This window comes from Macaca nemestrina, chromosome 19 (genome assembly GCF_043159975.1).
Source record: "Macaca nemestrina isolate mMacNem1 chromosome 19, mMacNem.hap1, whole genome shotgun sequence".
In the NCBI taxonomy this organism is placed as follows: Eukaryota; Metazoa; Chordata; class Mammalia; order Primates; family Cercopithecidae; genus Macaca; species Macaca nemestrina.
In genome coordinates, this window is record NC_092143.1 from 76075054 (window position 1) to 76089084 (window position 14031).

At 40.3% G+C, this 14031-nt stretch overlaps 1 protein-coding gene across 32 annotated transcripts in view; it reads right to left on the reverse strand.

The window, feature by feature from the left end:
• LOC105478842 (erythrocyte membrane protein band 4.1 like 3) overlaps positions 1–14031 on the reverse strand; it is a 159855-nt gene that overhangs the window by 13870 nt on the left and 131954 nt on the right. For 10 of the 32 annotated variants that reach the window (XR_011617073.1, XM_011736519.3, XM_011736514.2 and 7 more), the window contains 6 exons: positions 13484–13704; positions 9571–10131; positions 4364–4417; positions 1537–1572; positions 1270–1335; positions 605–796 (listed from right to left, as the gene is read on the reverse strand). Coding sequence is in view for 31 of the 32 variants with exons in the window: in XM_011736519.3 (XP_011734821.1) it covers positions 605–796; positions 1270–1335; positions 1537–1572; positions 4364–4417; positions 9571–10131; positions 13484–13704 (1130 nt within the window). In the remaining variant the exon portion in view is untranslated. The remainder of the gene's footprint in view (positions 1–604; positions 797–1269; positions 1336–1536; positions 1573–4363; positions 4418–9570; positions 10132–13483; positions 13705–14031) is intronic. The other 22 variants (XM_011736524.2, XM_071085609.1, XM_011736536.2 and 19 more) reach the window with 13 other exon arrangements.

Here is a 14031-nt window from a genome sequence, read left to right on the forward strand (position 1 = left end):
ACTGCACTCCAGCCTGGGTGACAGAGCAAGATACCATCTCGAAAACAAAAAACAAAAAACTTAATATAAATCAATTAAAATCAGTTATAAATAAAAATCAAACAAAACTCTTACTATATCAATAAAATCCTGGTGTAATATCTCAGAGTAAAATTGTCCTGAAATGCTATCAACTTCACGTCATCATTTAGTCAAACAATCTCAATGGGCCTCATCTTAGAACTGATGAGAATAAGTATTCAGAGTGTTTGTCAATGCAAAAGTAGAAAGCATATGCGGAAAAAGTATCAATCATGAAGAGAATGCCCTGATTTCTCTCAGTTATAAAATCTAGGTTTATGGTCAGAATCAGCTGATTTTTCATGATAGTCTCCCTGTGGCTTCCTGCCCTAAGAACCATCTGACGCTATTACTCACTCCTCAGCCACTTTAATCATTTTACTTTGCAGTTTTCTTTTGGAGCACCAAGCATCTCAGCTCAGGTTAAACATAGGTAGGAAAAGAGATTTTCTACCCAGAAGCTTGTCAAGTGCAATTCCACACCCTGTAGAGAAGGAAGGCAGGTAAACAGAATGTGAATCTGACCACAAGCCTGACTACTGACCTCTTCAGGGACAAGTGGTTCGATCATGGGGGCATCCTCCTGCCTGGCGGCCAGTCTCACCGGGGAGGTGGAAAGCCTCTTCTCCCATTCATTCGTTATGGCAGTGTCTGTTGAGGTTTCTAAGAAGGTTCTTTTTAGCTCGCTAATGTTGGTTTGATGTTTCATCAGGTCATCTTGAGTTTTTTCTAGCTCCTATATTCAGAACACAAAGTATCCAACAGTCAACATTTCACATGTGTGTTCCTTTCAGCTCTTTTGTTTGCTTTTAAAGTAATGTCAATCTTATTAGTAGTCAAAATAAAACAAAATTTTGATCAAGGCTCATGGCACTACCACAAACACTCTGGTGAAAATGTGATTTTCCCATGGAAAGGAAACAGAAAAAAAAAAAAAATCTAGTTCACACAAACATGAATACCAAAAGAATTTTGGAAGGTAAACTATAAAGAGTACCATTCACATGTATCCTGAGAGAATTAAAATAAATATACATACAGAAAAAGGGATCTATATCTAGGAGAGAATAAGGAATCAGAAGCTGCGAAGTCATCCCCACTTATTAACAGATGAGCACACAGTTCATGCATCACAGTACAAGCCCAGAGGTATTACACTAAAAGAAAAACACCACACACAAACATGCACTGGTATATACCAATACCAACCTCTAACATAAGATTACTATGTTTGACATACACATTTTCACCCTTTATTCGTTTAATCAGACTATTCTGAAAAAAGTGGAGAAGAAAGGGAAAAGTAAGGGACACAGTCGTCAAGGGAACAAATGCCAACCTACACACTGCACCAACAACATGGTAACCAGCTACAGAGCATGCTGAAAGATCTGAACGCTGTAGACAAACAACGACTTAACACACACTGTTTTTTTTTTTTTTATTGTTGTTGTTGTTTTGTTTTTAATGTTCTACCTGTGCCTTGAGCTCTGCATCTTCCTCCTGGTCCGACTGCCAGCATCAAGAAAGAGCGGGAAATAAAGTCTTACATGCAATTTACTCTAAGATTGAAGAACTATGGTCTACACAGACTTGCTAAGTGTGGGCACTCGTATGCTCTTGCATATGGATGCCACTCCTTTCTTATACACAAACCACAACATTCTCACACACAATTAGGAAGCTTAATAAGAATATAGGAACATAGGAGTGAAAGAGTTCTTGCCTGGTGGGTCTTTGGCATTTTGACCAGCAGACACACATGGTTGAGAGGGTGACAGCAAGGGTGTGGCAGGTTTTCCTTGATGAACGTTAGAAATAGTTCAGGAAGCGAGGGGAGCCAGATTAAAATTAAAATTTGTAAGAATAGCTATGATGATACAATAATGAGAGCTCAAAATAGTGTATGAATCCCGTCCTATGAGGTTAGTGATTATGATTCCCAATTGGTAGACCAGAGAACCCATGCTCAAAGAATATGAAGAATTTTGCATGGACGTTCCCACAATTTAAAGTTTCTTGAGACCGTGATTTTCTTTTTTCTTTTTTTTTGTTTTTTGACAGAGTCTCGCTTTGTTGCCCAGGCTGGAGTGCAATGGTGCGATCTCGGCTCACTGCAACCCCCACCTCCTGGGTTCAAGCAATTCTCCTGCCTCGGCCTCCTGGGTAGCTGGGATTACAGGGGCCCGCCACCACGCCTGGCTAATTTTTTGTATGTTTAGTAGACACGGGGTTTCACCATGTTCACCAGGCTAGTCTTGAACTCCTAACCTCAAGTGATCCCAAAGTGCTGGGATTATAGGCGTGAGCCACCATGCCTGGCCAATTTTCTTGAATGTATATAGTTAAGAACAAACTTGGGAGGGGAGAAGACAAATATGGGGCAAGTAAGAAAGTTTTTTTTAAAAAGAGAAATCAACTACTATCAACAACAGCATGATTTCTTTTACAGGTTTTAGACGGGACAATTTTTGAGATTTGAAAAAATACAGTTATCCCAAAGCCACCTCATTCTCCTGGTTTTTCTAATTTCAAGGAGCAGTCTAATCCCTGGACTGCTGTCTGAGTATCAGTAATTAGTAAGCAGGCCAAGCCACATGTGTATGCAGCAGCAAAGCTGTGTCTCTCACTATGGCTCTTGGACTCAGGACTGGGTATTATGCCCTTGTGCTAGGAGAGGAGACCCAGAATGAAATTCGAGGGAGAAAAGGATCACACCAAGTCAGGGGCCTTAAGAAAATCATTTAGTCTACCTAGGTCTCCCTCTTCTTATTTGCCAATGGGGACAAGACTGCTTACTCTTCATATTCTATACTGACCACTGTTGTGTTGGCCACCTATAGAAGGGGAAGAGTTTCATCAGTATCACGGGGCAAACAGGAAATTGAAACACAGTGCTAATGTGCTGGTGACACGCCCATTCTTCAGTGCAGGGGGTTCACAGCTCTTCATTTTATTTTCAAACTTCATAATCTACCTATGTTACAGGTATTCCCTTGCATGCTTTAAATGTTATATAACAAATTTTAAAACTACTGTAGAAGTTTAAGGTATTATTATTAACATATTTTTCCTTTTAGCGCACTTGAAGATTCCAATGAAATTTACTGGATGTACTACCCTGTGGCTACATGTAACTAACTCTTACAAAATCAAGGTATAGCTTTGTGATAGTTGGCAAAGAAAATTACCAACTTGTAATAGATTTATATACGATTGCTTAAAAGAATCTGCGTAATAGTTTTAACAATATCATCTTTAACATTAAATTATGATTTTCAAGTTTTGGGTTGAACTCTGGCATTTTTAAAGAAAGAAACCTAATAAAATGCCATCATGAAAGATTTTTTCTGAAGATATTTTCAATTAAGTGATATACAGATACCATTTACAACATTTTTAGTTTTTTTCTAAATACTCAACTAGAAAACATTATTATAGTAGGATGATGCAAAAAATAACATAAAAGCAACCTAAAATAAACATTATTACAAACTAAAAACTAAATTCTGCTAGTAAAAAGTAGCCGAATTAACATCGATAAACGTCTTCACTTCCATTAGTTCCCAGACATTATTTTTAAAGATATTTTAACTACTTAATGGTAGAGAAGATTTGAAAAACAATATAAGCCACACACACACACAGACACACACACATTTAATGTACCCTAAAGAAAAAAGGAGAAATAACAGTGTATCTTCTATCACTGTTTAATGTGATTACGTTTTTCAAAAATAAAGTACTAACAATAATTTGAAAATTCATTTCTTATGAGTGACCGAGGCTATGGTCAAAGGCTACAAAAATGAGTAAGTCTTATTTTAACAAGAATTATTTCACCATTGGGGAATTAAAAATATATCTGCATCAAGCCAAAATACTAGTTAATTGTGACCTTCTTCCCATTCATTCTATCATATATCTATAGCCTCTCATTTGAGATAGAATTTTTTCTTAAAAAAAAATGTATTATCAGTCTAGGCAAGTAGTTCTCAAAATACATCCTAAGATATGCAGAGTCAGTATCACCTGGGAACTTGTTAGACATATAAATTCTCAAGTCCACCCCCAGCCCTTCTGAATGAGAAATATGAGGCTGGAATCCTCCAGGTAATTGTGATGTAGGCCAGAGTTTAAGAACCACTGGTCTAGATGACAAAATACATATTTAACTCCTCCTGTTAAAAGTTAGAACTGATTTCCATTACAACAGCTCATATGTGGAGTTCTTAAACGCAGAGCCACCCCACAAGGCAATTTCGGTACGCCACTACCAGCCACTCTCAGCCACGATACCAACCTCAGTGGCGGTGGTCTCCCCGTCGGCTGCAGTGTCCGTGCGCTCACTGTCGGTCTGTTGACCACAGAAGGGATCAGGTTCCAGGAGGAAGGCAGGGACAGAAAGTAAACCATCTGGTCAAACATGGTCTGGCACAGGTCGGACAGATCATTTTCTTTCTCTGTGATTTCTCTGTGTCATACTACCTTCCCACAAGAACACAAGTTCAAGCAAAGCAAGAGAAGGGCCAGAGCTAGGTGTCATCAGCAGAGCCAACTCATAGGAAGACCTGAGGCGCACTCAGCTGCAGGAGCTGGGGAGCCACGCTGACCTGTCCGGTTCTATGTCTCAGGGAAACCAATTTGTCTTCCCCACACCCGTCCTCCAACTTTTAACTAAAAACCTCAAGCAAGATGTCCTTAAAATGTTTAATGCAAATAAAATGGATGTTTATATATATTTTATTCTAGTAATATTTCATATCTCAAAGGTAAATGAAAATGTCAATTTACAGAAAAAGCTACTGTAACAGTCACTGGACTTTCAGCCCCTCATTTATACCATTATGATAATTTACATCCATCTAAGGCCTTCGGGCTGTCCGCATTACCTGTCAATTATAAAAGGCACAATGCCAGTGACTCACAGGTATATATTTTTTATGGGAAAAAAATAACTCAATTTTCAAGGAGCGTTGCTAACTCGATATTTTTTAAGACTGCATGTTATTTTGCCCCACCCTCCAATATAAAGAAGTATACTGAAGTATGTATTTAAACAACTTGCTCCAAAAATACCATTCAAATGAAGCAAATGATAAGAAGAATTGTTGAAACAATAGACAGAGAGAGAGAAAGAGAGAAAAATCTACTTGGAAACAAATAAAACAAAGCACAGCATTTGACAGAGCCTAGGTTTTGAGGAGAATGAGAACAGTAATTTCAGGACTGGTTTTTAATCTGTTTCACAAGAGTTTATGGCTTACGAGCTGTTTTCTCTTGAGTAGAGGAGAGCCATGGACATCTAAATGTCCTAATATTAACTGACTTTCCCTACACAGATATCAACTAATCATTAATAAAGTTCCCTTCATCAAATATTTGTGATTAATATTTTGAAAACAAAAATCAAAATGGGAGGGGAGTCTATGGTGCTGAATCTGGTTCTGAAAATAACCTCCCATGACAAAGAACAAGCAATGTCAAGAAGGGACAACTGGGACAGTGCTGTTTCCACTGACAAAACTAAACTCCGGCTAGGCTGATTTCTTGGCACTAGCTGCATGTTTCATGTTGCATACTCCTAAAAGAAAGGGAGGCTCAACACACACTCAGCACATGTACCTCGGGACACCATTCTGGCACCTTTGCTACCAAGTCTAAGTGGAAAATAATTTTCCGGAGGTTGGTAAGGAAAGCATGTTGACACATTTTCGTGACCTGACCAGCTTGGTTAACAACTGGGGGCAGGAGGTGGCTGTTAAGTTTCTTATAAGGGTGATTGTTGCTATGGGATTAGTATGGCTGTACCGAGTGACAGCCCTGGGAAAGACCAGTTTGAATTAGTAAGAGAGACTGGTTATTTGTTTAGGTGTACAGAATAACTCAAAGATCTTAGGCTTTCAAGAATAAATAAGAATGACTTGCACTTAGTGTTTTATTTTTTTAGACAGGGTCTCGCTTTGTCACCGAAGCTGGAGTGCAGTAGTGCAATCTTGGCTCACTGCAACCTCTGCCTCCTGGGTTCAAGCGATTCTCGTGCCTCAGCCTCCCTAGTAGCTGGGACTATAGGTGCATGCCACCATGCCTGGCTAATTTTTGTACTTTTAGTAGAGACAGGGTTTCACCATGTTGGCCAGGCTGGTCTCAAACTCCTGACCTCAAGTGATCCACCTGCCTTGGCCTCCCAAAGTGTTGGGATTACAGGGGTAAGCCACTGCACGCCCAGCTGGAATGACTTGCATTTAGTGTTCTAATTAGTTGTGTCAAATATTATAAAACTCTTGAAAGTGTTTCTCCTCCAGTCTAGCTTATTTCCCTTATGGTTTTAAAATTTACTTCAGTAACTTGCAAGCATTTTAGCATCAGGGGGCAGTGGTCGTTAAGAGGGAAAAGTTTAATGTCAGATGAACATGAGCTCAAATCCTTTCTGTTCAAACCTGTGGCACATTGGGTACTTTTTATATTTTAGTCCCAGTTTCCTTCCCATAAAATGGGGAAAATAACAGCCGTAACTGTATTGGATAATGGATAGTAAATGCTTTATATAATGCCTGACACACCCAGAGCTAAAAAAATGCCTATAATAATTATATTATATAGTTATTCCTATTTTTCTTAGCCATATACAAATAGCATAGTCCATATACAAAATTTCTTGAATTCCTACTTAGCATCTAGTCAGTCCGTAGTATAGTGCCTATCAATAGTAAATAAATGAATAAGGCTGAATAAAGCAGTTTTTATATCAACTGGTATTTCTATAATGTATGATGCCTACATAAAACTGCAAATGTATAGCATATCGTAAACTATTATATAATACTATGTTTATGTAATTTAAAATGTTATAAATCAGTTAATCAATTTTTCTTCCTCTTGATTTGAACTCATCTCTATTTTTCTTTGTATTATCAAAAAATTACTCAGAAATACACATGTAATAGCATTTTATGGTTTGGGGAGGTAAGTTCATCTCATGTTTCTTGATAGGATATTTTGATATCCTGCCCCTTCTTATTTGACCATTCTGAAAGTACAAAAGAAAACTCATGACTGGTCAATAGCTTTATAATGTGAAATGATGAAGCCTTTTTATACTGGATTTCACTCTTGAGAAAGGCTGGAAATAAGCCACTATAACATGTTAAAAACGTAAGCAATGATGATACAATATTTAAAAAGAATTAATTGCTAGTGACTTGGCAAAACGAAAGTGACAAGGCTGAATTGTATGTTAAGAAGTCACCCAGTGTAGCTGCCACAGTGCTTGAGGCCTAGAGATGAAATCAGGCCACGTAAGCAAATGGCAATTTAAATAAAACAATCCAGGATGACCTCAATATGAGTTCTCTAGCTCAGCCTGAACTAGAATGCACAGCTCTTAACACTTCAAGAGACAACACTGAACAGATGGCTAGTTACAGAGTCTGAGGGCAGGAGAGCTATCATATGGGCTGACGAGGGCTGCAGAGAAGGGTGATGAAGGCTCCGGTGGTCAGTGCTAATTCCTGGTTTCGGAGGTTTGCAGTAACAAGGACAGTTATGACCGGGAAGCTCCAATCACATGTTCGCTAGCTTGTAACAAGTAACTGCTGTGATTTGTTTTGCCAATGTAATGCAGACATGCCCAAGTTTAACATTAATTCTCATGCACTGATTACAACAAGATGTATACCCTGGATTAGGCACAAGATCTGTGTGGTTTGCTATACGAAAGTTCAAACATTTATTCTGAATTTAGAAAAGCATAAAACAGCAATCTTTTTGCCTTATGTTAGCTTGATGACTAACTCTACTGTTAAAGGAAAAATATATCTCCATGTTAGAAATCAGCTAATAAATAATAAAATTGTCTTTGTGGACAATATTGTGTTCTTAACTGTAATATGTTCTAGTCCAACACTATTTGATAATATTACCAATATGAGAAATAGTGATATTAAAGCCTAGGATTTCAAGTAGTTCTCAAAATATTTTCCATGTGTAAAAAGTTATTTATATATCAGTTGGAGCAAATCGTTATATATAACTCAAGAACCTTGAAAATGTCTCTTATGCAAAATCTATTAAGTGTAGACTTTTACTTAAAACACCTGTGAGACCATTCACATTTTTTTTCCTTCCGCTGCAAAGAAATGGTCATAATTCCACTAACTAGAGATACTCGCACACCCTCAACATATAATACTACATACTCACAGGTGCGGCTCAAATTATGACCTTCTAGCTGAGCACAGAATCAGACTTTCTTTCCTTTTTTAGCATTGCCTTGACTTTGTGACTTTTGAAAAAAATGGTAAGGTATTTTCCTTTTCTCCTGTCACAACAGCTCTTGTTCTGTGGGAACAGGAGGGCTGCAGGGAGCCTGCGGAGAGGTGTGGGCAGGGGCGTGCATGAGAGCAACCGGGGCTTCTGGTGGCAGCTTCTATTATTCTTCCCCGCACTCTGTTTGAAGCCTGGAGAAAGAGAAACTGCTGGGCTGTTCAAAGGGCTGTGGGGTGGTGGGAAAGGAGAGCAATTAACAGGAAAAACTACCGGCTACCATGTCAGCTTGCCCAATTGCTCCAGTGGGGGACAGTAGCCTGCCCTGCAGCAGCATGCCTTCAAGGACGGAGGCTGATAGTTCAGGGTCTTTCCCCCACTATGTCCATGTCCAGCTGGCAGCCACAGAGGCCCAGCCTTACCACACTGTGAAAACGGGGGGATTTTGAGGCTCATACTGCAGTTGAAAGAATTGCTGCCGTATTATCTGCATTGGCATGGCTAGCACTGGTGAAATTTCAGCCTGTCTTTGCATTGTTTGAAAACGTCAATTCAGTCCTTTTCTGATTGTGTTTGAACACTGCTGCACTGCATGCCGTTGCTTCTGGGCCTGTTTCTGCCCTTACCAATGGCTGATGTCATTGGGTGCTTTCAACTGCTCTGACACAACACAATGCGGGATCTGACTGACAGACCTCTCTGTGAGTAACAGTGACTGTCCGGCGATGATGAGCAGAGGGCGGTGGGGACATTTCAGGATCTTCAGGGAGGAGATACCTTTGCAATTTTAGAAAGCTACCCAGGTGACAATGATACATCCCCTTTGGGGATGCGTTCTTCCACCTCTCCTTGACTATCATTTGAGTTGAAACAACTCATCATCGGTCTTATATGTGATTTACCTTACTAAACAATAACTGATCAGAACTTTCAGCTTAGCCCTGATCTTTTACATGGCTAATGGGTTACATAAAATTGACTTCTGGCTGAGTCTTTCATCCCACGTAGAACTCAGTGGGTAGCAGAACGATTCCGGGTTGGGCTCAGACTGCTACATCCACATGGTGTTGTGCCTAACCCTGGGGCCCAGGTTGGACTCCCCAACACACAGAAACCTCAACATATTGGCACAGACAATAAATGAGGCTCTGAAAGTAGGACCACTATGGCAGCAGCCGGCTAACACTGTTTCGGACTCAAGCACGGAACACGAAGGGGAAGCGTGTTCTATGCCGAGGTACACACCTCTTCCTCTGAACTGTCACTCGGGTCATTGTCTAGGGAGGCGCTCAAGGAGGCCGCCTTGGGCTCCAGGTAGCAGAGGCACAGAGCCAGAGGGAAGGAGAGAGTGAGAGCGTATGGCACTGAGAAGGAGGCAGACAGCAGAAAGAAAAAGATGAAGAGGAAACAGGGCACGAGGGACGGTGAGCGGATCGGGAGGTAATGCTGCAAGCTCTGGGGCAGGAGGTTGGTTTCAGAAAGGTTGGGGAAAGAGAGGTACCCATCATCATCTAGGAGGGAGGGGAATGACTCGGGGAGCTGCAAGGAGAAGGAGAACAGGGTGGTCCCCTTGCCAGTTTGCTGTCTGTAGCTAAAAGCCACATCTTGATCCCCTAGGTAAGGCCTCCCTGGGCCATCAGAGTCCAAGGCGGGCTCTCCGGGCATGTGCTCAGCTCTGGATGGCTCGTAACCTGGCAGTTTGCAGTCATTCTCCTTACACCTCCTACGGAGCTCTGTGGGAGATGTGGGGGCACAATGGGCGGATGGGGGTGACAAGGGACATGAGTCAGTGCCAAGCCCAGGTGACTGATGTGAAAGAGACAGAGAGAGACAGAAAGCAGCAAACAGAGGTGCAAAAGGACAAAAAGAAAACTGCAATTAGTTAATTTTCTTATGGGTATCAATATAAAATTGTAAAACAAAAATTTTAGCACTAGGGTTGCTCATGAATGTTAAAAGTATTCAAGCTGCATGCCAATGTTGCCACAAATGGCTACATTTCTCCCATTAGACCATCATATACAGGTGGAATTCTTTAAAAACTCAGAACAGAAGGTATTCGTGGGTAATCCCAAAGTCTACACATTTCACATGATCAAAAAATTTCATTTTAGACCAACACTCTAGAAAGTTTCAGGTTTTGGGGAACAAACATAAGTAAATCTGATAACTTAAAATCAAGACTTTCAATAACCTTCTTCTGATGTTCAGGTAGCAGAGCTGTTACTATAGTTCAGCTAGATTAAAAATAAAGATGAAATCCAATCCAGATTTTGATTTAAAAAAACATCTCTAACATTAGTCCTTTCCTTGGTTATTCAGTTACATCCGAAACAGAGAGTTTACGTTCTAAATCAAGAAGTTTCTGGCCCCACTCCTATCTGATAAGTAGTTACAATCAGGGATTTGACACTTAGCACTTCTGAATATCTCACTCCTCAAAAAGAATTCAAGTTCCCTTGAAAACTCCATTTTGGCTCCTTTACTTAGGACATTAGTGGAACTTCAACTCAAGTGATTTCAACAAGCTAACTAGAAACAACAATGTGTTTTCTTGCAACACGCTTTGCCAGTATTTACTTTCTATTATTTATGATGCATAATAACAGAAAGATATAATTTCCCAGCCTTCTGATTTTTCTTAGCAGATAAAGGGCATGTTTAGATCTTTGGTTTGAGGCCTTAATATAATGATAACAGCAGGGTTTTCCACAAGTGCTCCCCTGGTGAGCGCAAACTTTAATGGGGTAGGTGAGTCTACTTCCCCTCTCTCTGGGTCCTGGAAGTCTCCACCACCAGTGCATTTCCTCTGCAGGTGGTGGAGGGGTTGCTGGACAAGAAGGGGAGGAAGGAAAGCACACAAGTCCCAAGCCGGGAGGTACCTTCCTGTACCTGCCCCAAGCCCCTGGGCAGGTACCGGAGCTGCTGCAGGCCGGGAAGGCTAAGTTTGAAGGTAATGAGACTCCTGCTGATGTCTGTGTCACTGCATGTGTGTATGTGTGTGTTTTGTCCAGTGGCCTGACAGCATGGAAATTACCCAGCCTGCCTTGTGTGGTTATCCAATCCTGACTTGGGGAGAAGTGGTAAATATAGCGAAAGAAAGAAAATGCACAAATAAAGTTACATCTGAGGCATGAGGGAAAGAAAATGCACAAATAAAATTATAACCCTTCGGCATTGGAAGGGTCTCTTTCTACTATGAGACAAGTATGTCTTTTCCCACACACTCGCATTTGACATTGAAGACGGCACTTTAAACAGGAACCTGCACAAATCTCATTCAACTAAAATAATGTAGGTGCTACACTCTAACTTCTGCATGAAGACAACTGTCCTCTAGCATGGAGGTGAGGCGGCCCCATGATCTGGGGGATCCCAGCCTGGGAAACGTGCCTCCTTGCCAGGCAACCTAGTGGACCAGCCTTTCAAGAACTATTTTCAGTAATACACTTTCATTTTGGTTGAAAAATAAGTACCCTCTCGGTTACTTTTTGAAGATGGAGTAAGATAAAATTAAGGTTTATTTTACCTTCCATGCTGATTATTGAAGTCATTTCTAAGACAGCTTTGCACTGGGGAAACCAAGCCAGCCCACACCTATACAAGCACCAGATTTCAGCTACAGGCTTCCTGAAGATGTTCTGCCCACAGTGCTGGCTTCTCAGAGACTCAGGCTATGAGGCTGGCAGTGTCCTTTGTCTTTTTATTTTCCCACATCACAAATGGCACCGAGTGAGGAGAGCTTAGTGCTATGATTTACACAAACAAACTTGTGGTCTTCTAAAATCAAATAAAGCAAAAATGTCTGGCCTTATCTTGGGAGCAAAACTAAAAATCATTTACATTGATGTGTCACTTCTTCATACTTATACATCCACGGGAATCTTATGTTGGCATGGCGATTTTACAAAATGTTAGAATAAGAAGAAGAACCACGTATTGTTTTTTTGGGTGGATTATCTTTTTTTCTGTCCCCTTTAAAGCCTTCCTTGACTGAACAGACAGGATGAGTGTAAAAACAAAATTTAGAACAAAGCACATTTTAACAGCAAAAGTTATTGAAACATCCCTGCCATTATTTCCTACTCTGTGCCTAATTTTGTGTTTGCCAAATAAATGATCTTATCCTAAAAAATCAAAGATGATGGATTGGGTCATTTGTAATATTTTAATATAACTACAAAAATGATTTGTCTATGTTAAGATGTCGCTGCTAAATTCTTGCCAAAAGGAACACTTTCCATAGAATCCGGGGTAGTGATTCTCCATCTCTATCTGAAGAGCCCATGTACAAAAGAGCACTCATGAATCAAATTTACTCAAATTTTAGGATAACCCATGAGTTATTACGAGCATTTTCATTCTGCTGTTTCCTCTTACTCTATGCTCTGTACAAGCCAGGAGGCACTCTGTTTTTCCATTATTATTAGGTATAAACCTCCTGAAGTGTATTTTGACTTTTAAAGTATTTTTCTGAAAAGTTGCTTTGTAGTGCTGATCACCAGAAAAAAACATACTGTTTAAAAATTATGTTAAAAAAGATACCTAATTTGGGGTGAAACGATGTCACAAAGTTGAATGAATTAAACACTGAAAGAAGAAGAAACTGCTGCCAAACTCACTTTTTATCTTCTATTGCAACCTTCTGCCTTAACATCCCTTTTCAAAACACGGCCAGTCACTACTCTGCGGATTAGATTGTAAGTAAAAACACACAGGCTATGGTCACTCCATGTATTTATAGCCAGAAGAATGGTAATATGATAATTGCATATCTAGAAAAATATGCTGTACTTAGGTAGGAGAATGGGGCCAGAAACAAAGAAAACAGCTTTAGTGACAGTTCTGAAATGTGAGCCCAAACAGAAAAGTGTAATATGCCACCAAAAGTATTTTTAAGATACACATACAGGACAGCTATTGAAAGTCTTACATAGCACACAAGTTATTAAAATACAAATTTTCAAAGAGCTATGAATGAATCTTTCAGAGGAAAAATGTTGAAACAGGAATAATCTAAAAATTGTCATATGAATGTGACCAGTGCTGACATATGATTTACCCTAAATCTCAGCACATTCCTGGTTTACAGCCTCAGCATCATTTAGTCATTCTTAAAAGCTGCAGCAAGCTCTAGCAGGCAGTCTGGGAGCTATACCTTTCCCTCGTGCCGGATGGCCGAGACAGGCGTGACTTCCTCCCCCTTCCTCCGTTTTTCCTCTTCCTCGTCCCGCTCCTCCTCGGCCTTCTTCTCCGGAGTCACAGTGGTGATCAAGTTGGTCTGAGAGATGCCTTTTGTTGTGGCGTACTGGCCAGTACCAACCTCTGCAGCAGACACAGAATCCTTCATGTATATTTCATGGTTTTCATTCACTGACGCTAAAAGCAAATACAATTGAAGAAATAAAATCCAAAATAGTTAGGTCAGAAGACAGATGAACACCACCAATTATATCTTTATGGAAAATAAAGAATACCATCACAAAATACCAGGTTTGTCCTGAGAAAACAAATCAGTGCTGCAGGGACCTTCCTGTAAGCACGAGCTTCCTGTATTTCCTATACCAGCACTTTAACATTCTTGAAATGCTCATGTCTTGGAATGTCCTCTCTCCTCAGGCTCTCTGGTGAGGATGTGTGTAAGTGTGGACATGAGTGGAGGCTGCCGCTGGGCCTGTTATCACCCGGAGTCACCGGCTGGCACTG